General features: G+C 40.0%; 1 protein-coding gene across 1 annotated transcript; it reads right to left on the bottom strand.

Moving 5' to 3' along the window:
- Positions 1–698: 698 nt before the first annotated feature.
- On the bottom strand, positions 699–6,172 carry LOC136179830 (glycogen synthase kinase-3 beta-like). The gene is made up of 6 exons (XM_065958001.1): positions 6,018–6,172; positions 5,608–5,812; positions 5,189–5,284; positions 4,107–4,293; positions 3,938–4,015; positions 699–3,550 (listed from the first exon to the last, which is right to left on the bottom strand). Exons 1-6 carry the CDS (start codon positions 6,140–6,142, stop codon positions 3,483–3,485), a joined length of 759 nt encoding a protein of 252 aa, XP_065814073.1. The 5' UTR covers positions 6,143–6,172; the 3' UTR covers positions 699–3,482.
- Positions 6,173–8,121: the final 1,949 nt, after the last annotated feature.

Below are 8,121 nucleotides of genomic sequence, written 5' to 3'. Positions count from 1 at the left end.
TTCTTTTTAACACTGAAAATCATAGTGGATCATCTCGCCTGACATTGAAAACATTGTGTTTTTAAGTATCACCACTCAAAGTATTAAATCAGGAAACCTTCCATTGTTTTTTAGGTGACTCTTAGCTTCTCAGATTATTTCATTCAATTCAGTAAATGTGCAATGACAAAAAAGTCAAATGCTGCAGATTAAATAAGAATACATTTATTTTTTGCATTGTTTTTAACCTTCGTTTCCCGCTTCACAATGGATAATCTCCATGTTATTGAAGAAACCAAATTAATTGAGTGAAGCGTAAGAGGAAATGTTTTTTGCTTTTCCCAGCCTTGTAGTTAGAATTTGTTGATATAGGAGATTGTCTTCGTATGAGGCCTCCTAAACAATAAGAAGGAACCTCATGGCTCCTTATTGCACCAGTTAAATTGTGTTCATTGGTGCATTTTTACAATGCAAATGATCAATGAAATAACCTCGAACCTGCAGCTTTAAGGCAGTTATCTGTATTCCTGGGTTGGTAATCTGAAGAGACTTTAAGGTGCATTGGTGAAGTGTACTTCAAATAACTTGTCATCTTCTTTGTTTACAGAGCAAATAATCAATAAACATGCAGTTCCAATGTCATTGTGACTTTCTTCCCCCCTGCGATTATGTAAACACGACTAATTTAAGTATAATTAAGACATGAATGTGAGACAGGCACAGTTTCATCACTTTATTAATGAGTTTAATTATTTATACCAACAAACAAAAACTGACTCTCTCCCTCCATCCCTCTCTCTTTATCATCTCCTTTATCCAACCGTTCTGTTCCCCAACAATGACATGTAACCCTCAGACAAGGGCGATAAAAGAGCAGGGTCACATCAAATGAAGAAAAAAAAGTGTGACAGATCGGAAGATGGAAAAACCAAAAACATTAAAATAGCACATATAGTCAGCTCTTCATTGAGGAGAGTCAGGAGAGTTATGTCCACGTTCTGCCAGCGCGCACACACACACACAGACACACATACATTCCCTGCAGCTGTGCTCGAGAAACTCCCCAAGGATCTGTGAAGCAAACATGCTCTCCTAACAAGTGGGACCCGTTACACTCATACTACACATGGTGAGAGGAAACAGAAGACGGTCGGACACAGGAGATGATACATGACAATGGACAGATTCATTATTTCCCCTTTCCTCCACACACACACACACACACACACACACACACACACTCAAACAAACACACAGGGTGATCCGTGCTCCCTCCCAACACCACGACCCCATAGATCCAGACGCTTGTAACATTCCCTTCACATTGAAGTTAAATGGAAACCTGGATTTCCACCTGTTGGCTAGCATGTGCATCCCACACATACACAGCCAATGATTGGAAAACACACACCAACATCTGGATTTGAGTACAGTAGTATCTTGGATGTGAAATTGTTTTGCATGTGACATTGCTGGACTAAAACTCTGAATTAAAAAACAAACATAAAACATCCCACAATTTTGCCACCCTAGTGGAAAAGAAACAATCCCCCCGCCCCTCCCAAAAAAAACAATACAATAAATAAAAGTTATGACAACATTGATGGGAGAAAAGGGAACACAGTGAAGAGAGAAATGGAGGGAGAGACAATAAAAATGAAACATTTTGTTCTGTTTTTCCCCTCCTGAACTGGGGACTGAAATGAAATGAAATTGTATTTACAGACTGCGACTGAGGATAAACAGTCCGGCAGCTGCTGCGCCGGTCTACTAGAGAAAAAAAAAATGACGAGAACAACAATATAATAACAATAATAACAAAAATAATAAAATAAAAGGTACTTGATATTTACAGTTTAGCAGTGAAAAAAGGGAGGAGGAAAAGAGGGAAGCAGAAGGCGTGAGGAGAAAAAGGAATATGGGAGGGGGGCGGGGGGGGGCTCCATAAACTGTCAGGTAAGCATAATTTCTGGTCAGATTATTACTGAGATTAGCTGAAATCTTATAGTGTGGTCAACTAGGGCTGAACATGCACATTTGTGTGGTGGACGAAAAGAAAACAAGTCCGTGCTGGCAAAGGACTGTCAGGCCATTCAAGATCAGTTTCTACCATCTCCACAGGACAAGAAGAGAACATGATATGAACATCACAGGCAGTCTGTCTGGGAAGGGGGCAAAGACTTTCTCAACAAATCGTCTTTACAAACGAAAAAAAATTACTTTAGAGTCCTCCTCTCCTCAAACAATGAATGTGAACACTAGCTGAAATGACAATGACGAGCCAGGTGAGCAGTCAAAGCGTCCTGATGTCATACTTCAACATAATCAATCTGATATGAGAGTAAACGACATAAAGTGACATAATTAATGACAGGACTTCTTAGGGTTCAGTGCTAGGTAATGTGTTTTGAAGCACCCGGAGCCCTTCACCAATGGCTCCCTCTGTGTAAAGTTATGTTAACAGCTGGAAAGACAGGCCCCTTGCTTCCCCTCTATTCCCTTTGAAGATGTGCAATATGTCTTTAGAATTAAAATGAAACACTTGGTTTCCAGCTTAATAAAAGAAAACATGAGCTTATACTGAAGGAACTGAAGACTGTGTATAAAGTTCCTCTCAGTTACATAAAAAGGCATTTTGAGGAGGTAAAAATCAAAAAAGAAACTGCAGAGACGGGCGGCGGTGCCCCCCTTTAGTAATAAAATCTAAAACCACCTCTCATCTAAAATGACACAAACAAAATCAGCCAATATTTCCTGTCATGTGTCAAATAGAGATTTAAAACAAGTCTTGCAAATTGTAAACATTAAGCAGAGTGGGCTGACAATTCTAGAGTAGAGTTCAGGGTAGGAAGTGACGGCAAAGTCACTTGTCTACACAGTGTGTCGTACGATCAAACAAAGTACAGTACAAGTGTGCCATTTGTGACCCTACTAAAGGATGATTGTCAATAATAATGAGGCCTTATACTTTAGGACCCCACTTGAACCCATACAAGTATATATCTTATACTGGGCCAGTCAGGACCCTATTTAATGGCACCACAGCCACACATAAAATTAGCTAAAACAAATAAAAGGAACATAAAAGGGATAAAAGTCACTTTAGATTAGAATACAGAAAGTCCACAAAACATGTAGCACCCCTCGTCCTCATATCCCAACTCATCCAACACTTAATTTCTTTACTCCTACAGGCCAGACCCGTACCACCATTGGACTTAGAACTGCAGCTAATATTATGTCCAAGTGTGGCTTCTTCAATGTCCTTCCAAACAACCCCAAACCACTCAGAAGGTAGCAGCCACAGAAATCACTTTTCTATCAGAAATAGTTAAAAATTCAGGGGGAAAAGCAATGCCGAGTGTCTATGTGGTACAGCCATTTCTTCTCTATCTTAAGGGGGGGGGTTGGAGCCCAGGAGGAAGGTTGAAAAGGGAGAAGAGCAGAGGAGAGAAAAGGAAAATGAGGAAGACAAAAAGAAAGGATGACAGAGGGATGGATGCTCAGGTGCTGTTGTTGATGGATCCGGGTGCTGAGCTGGGCTGGGCGGAACTGTCTGACACACTGCCCTCTGCAGGGGGAGAGAGGGAACACAATTGTTACCAGAGGGAAATCACTGTTCTGATAAATATTAATAATATTTCACCCTATATAAAGTCATTATAATTCGCCATGTGTGTAAAGCAAAGGCTACTGTTAGGGTTAAACTGTGTTTTGATTGGGTTACACAAGCCCCAAAGGCACTCTGTATGCAAAAGATACATCTTAACCCACACTCCTTTTTGTCCACTGTGTCATAGCACGCTTGACTTGAAGTGTTACTTTTCATTATTTTGTGAATTCACAAGCACTCCAAGTAAATAAGCCCAATAAATATATGTATGAATAAATTCCTCTTCAAAACAGCCTGACAATGAAAAAGACAGCAGCAATCCTTTTTTTATGTTTTCATACATACCATGTGAGGCAGGCGATGTCTGTGCACGAGCGTGAGGAGGAATGAGTGTAGAGTTCAACTGGGGCTGGATAGACAGCTCTGAGGCAGAAAATGACCAACAATCAGTACATACGGGTCATCAAATTTTCAATATAAAGACAAAAACGAATGACTGGGAGGTTAGACTGACCGACGGGACTAAAGTTGAACAAAAGCGGCAGCTCTCGTCCGCTGGGCAGGCGGGTGTTGGGCTGACGCAGCTCATCAAAGAAGGCGTGCGCACATGCCTCCAGGGGAGACAGCCTGGTCACTGGCGTGTATTCCAGCAGCCGAGAGCAGAGAGCAATGGCCTCTGGTGGGGTGCGAGGCTTAAACACCTGACGAAGGACAGGGACATTCACATTTAGAGTTCTGAATCAAATGACTCTAGAGATGAGTCGAGTTCATGAAAATCCAAAGCTTGCTTTGAGACATCTACATTATTATTATTATTATTATTAATAATGCCATGATGACAGCAAGGAAGGAGATAATGATTCAAGCTGATTGAACGGTTACTGACTTCCTGAATATACATCTCTTAACCAGCTCATAATGGACGGATCAATGCAAAAAAATGTACTGGAGCTACTTTAACTTAGTCTATTTAGTTTGTCTGGAAAATACATCATATTAATGATCCTAGGAAGTGATAAAAATAATTATCTCTTCATATCTCTGAATGTTCTCTATATAAGCTATACCCACTCTATACAGCAGTGTAGTGATCGACAGATCTATTGATAGATAAAGAGTGCTTTAATAATCCCTGAAGAGGAAATTGAATAGCAATAGAAGCTTATGACATTCCACATTACAATGAAAGAACAACAGGACACAAATACTAAACTTTAAAATGAAAGAAACAAGAGCAGCAAGGTGCAGATAGAGTCTCGATGTGAATCATTCACAGGAGATGATATTTACATGTTCAGTAACATGTAGAGTCAATCATCATTAGTAGTAATCATCTATAATCATACATACATGTAAAGTATAATTAGGATCAAATAAGATCACTGTCTGCGTTGTCACTGTGCTGACATTGCTTTCTATGTATTTTTCCTTTGTAAATGTTTTTTCCTGTTTGACTGTCACTGGCTTGTCATGCTATCTCACCAATAAAAATTAAAAAGCTGTTTCAGGGATAATAAGAACTCTAAAACCTCACATTTATGTGTTAATACCATCATTCAATGATCCTATTGCTATTCTCCAGTAGTGGTCACATACCTTTGTCCAAGGGTGTGCTTTGATCTGTGGGAATTTGAACTCTGTGTAGTTTGGGTTCATCTCCCTGATCTGCTCCCTTGTTGGTGTGCCCAGGACCTGACAAACAAATGTGAAAACAATATTCATTCATATTCATCACAAGAATTGGTATGTTCTGCATGCCTTAACAGAAAACATTTTGTTTTCTTAAATGCAGCTTGTTTTGTCCTCTGGGTTAGCCTTAATGCAAAAATATCTGCACTTTGATTAATGTAATATGTTAATCTAAGTACAGATATGTTATGGGGGGATAGAAAGAAACATACTTTTCTCTTTTATCTGTGATAAAGTGACTGTAGTTGGAATTCTAAACTTTCCACCATGTCTCTTTCATCTATAGACTTGTCATCAATTGGCTCTGGGCCACACTCCTTCAGTACCTTGATGATCTCTACTAGCTGGTCCACACCGCTGTCCCCAGGGAAGATTGGCTGGCCCAGCAGCAGCTCAGCCAGCACGCAGCCGGCTGACCAGATGTCGATGTTGGAGGTGTAGTCGGTGGCACCAAAGATGAGCTCGGGGGCACGATAGTACCGTGAGCAGATATAGGACACATTCGGCTCTCCTCGAACTAGCTGCTTTGCACTGGAAGATGAAGAAAGCAGTATGAAACAGATAGTTCAGGGGGAAAGTGTCCATCGATATGACACCTTAATATCTCGCTGAGACAGAGAAATTAGTATTCATATGTTGGATCAACACAGTAAAGTCAAGACTCCAATCGAATGAACAGCCAAATAAAAAAGGCACGCTGAGACAAAGACTCCTAGAGGCAGAGTGTGGTACTGACCTGCCAAAGTCACAGAGTTTGAGTATCGCTGTCTCAGGGTCCACCAGGAGGTTCTGAGGCTTAATGTCTCTGTGACACACGCCCTGGGAATGGATATAAGCCAGACTGCGGAACAGCTGGTACATGTACACCTGAGGGGGGGGCAGAGAGCATAATGCACAAAAGGTTTTAACAACGTAGAGAGATCATTCATAGCAGGAAGACAAGCCAAAGATCACTTTAGTTCAACAAGTTCACTGTTGTCTTCTATTTTTCCTGTCCTCATGCTCAGTCAGGTGAATCATGACCCCCGGGTTGTTTCCTGACTCCAATGTTCAATTGGGGATTTTCAAAATAAGACTTGTGAACACAACATAGAATGCAATATAACACATGCAAGGAGAATAGAAAACGACCAAGGAACACATACTTTTATTCTCAGTAGTATTCAACAATCATTTCTAATGAAGTTATTCAGTTGGTGCTATCTGGACTCAGATGATCAGCTAGAAAAAGATGGATGGCTTAACAAAGTCAAAATAATCAATTTTTCAAAGTTAATTTCAGTTTCTCCAAAAGTGACACTTTCTTATTATAAGATGATGGATCTCTAGCTACTGTTGCTAGGGGCTCTAGTGAGAGTGTGTGCTACAGGGTGCTAAATAATACAGAACACTAAAGGTTTAGAAAGCATACTGAGTGAATTGTTCACTGTGGCTACTATCCCACATTTATTGTTCATAGATACTGTATATCACATCTTCAATTAACTTGCATTAAGATACTAAACATTATCTAAAAAAATATTGATGAAGAAAATCTTAAAGTGAAAAGGGATATAAATGTTTTTTTTATTTACTCATGCATGAAATCATGTAACATGAAACCTGATTTAAATGCTATTTGGACAGGAAGTGTAAAATGAAAGGCAGTTGTTTCCAACCAGGTAGTTTAGACCAGTCATAAGATACATTTAAAGTGGTGATGTAATACATCATATAGGGAAGAGGAAAAATATAATTCTGTTATTCATACTATCCAGGTTTTATTTCTTAATTTTAGAGGAATGGACTTGGTAAATGGTAAATGGACTTGAGCCAAATAAATATATCGCTTTTCTAGTCTTCCGACTACTCAAAGCGCTTTTTACACCACATTGTAAGGAAACCATCATTGTTTTGTTTGACTAGTTATTTTGTAGACATGCATCGACTGCAATGTGAGGGACACTGAGCCGAAAAGGTCGGGAATTGGTCATGTCCTAGTTGTGCAGACAACAACTGTGATTGTTTTTTTCTTTTTCTTCCTGTGTGTGAACCATTACTCTGAATTTGTGATGGACACGGTGCATGCTCGTATGTAGCTAGCTGCTACAGACCGTCATCTTCATCATGATGCCCAAAGTTGGATGATGATTATTAGACTCAATATTTAAAGGACAGTTTTATGTGCAGACTTTCTGAGTGCAGAAAGTAACTTTTGCTCACTGACTTCAAACTAGGATTTTTGTTGTGTAATTACAGACAAATGCATTAGTGTACAAGTGAAAATGCTTTTAAAAATGGCAGGACACTTCATTAGGATAGAGAGGTACTTTCTAACAAGTTTAAATCAGTAACTTTGCTAAATGTTGCTCTCCCTCTGTTTGCCATTTGTCGACAAACTGGATGCCAATTATGTCATTCTAGAATAAAAAAATAGCTTGCATAGTTAAAAGTGCTCCAATATGCATCTGAGGAATCGAGTCAGAAAGCATCTTTAAATAACTAATGACTGATATGATCACCATTATCGTCATTATTACCCCTGTGATGCAGCGGCGGCAGACGGAGGGATGAGAGTGATGATTTTTAAAAGAGGGGAAGAGAGAGAAGTAAGGGAGAGGGAAACAATAAGACACAAGGCGAAAAGCATGATACCAAGGGGACATGGAGGAGGGGGGAGAGAAGACCCCAGGCATGCTGTGATAGAAGTGTGTCGCTAAAGGACGGAGGGAGGAGTGAGAGTGACAGAAAAAGAGAGAGATCAGTGTGCATTTCAAAGCCACAGGGGAGCAGCAAGCTGAGGTAGAGAAATGGGCCATGAGACAGCTATAATGTCCTCTCTGCTGCAACAGACCCAGTAA

The sequence above is a fragment of the Labrus bergylta genome, chromosome 8 (assembly GCF_963930695.1).
Source record: "Labrus bergylta chromosome 8, fLabBer1.1, whole genome shotgun sequence".
In the NCBI taxonomy this organism is placed as follows: Eukaryota; Metazoa; Chordata; class Actinopteri; order Labriformes; family Labridae; genus Labrus; species Labrus bergylta.
Note: the sequence above shows the minus strand (reverse complement) of the source record. Positions and strands in the feature narration are given on the sequence as shown.

What these genes read in the sequence shown, in the direction of transcription:
- LOC136179830 (XM_065958001.1), bottom strand. Translation starts at nt 6,142, where the DNA reads ATGTACCAGCTGTTCCGCAGTCTGGCTTATATCCATTCCCAGGGCGTG. An exon ending in AAGCACACCCTTGGACAAAG is followed by an intron (nt 4,294 to 5,188) that starts GTATGTGACCAC and finishes GTCCTTCGTCAG; the next exon opens with GTGTTTAAGCCTCGCACCCC. An exon ending in GTTCAACTTTAGTCCCGTCG is followed by an intron (nt 4,016 to 4,106) that starts GTCAGTCTAACC and finishes TTTCTGCCTCAG; the next exon opens with AGCTGTCTATCCAGCCCCAG.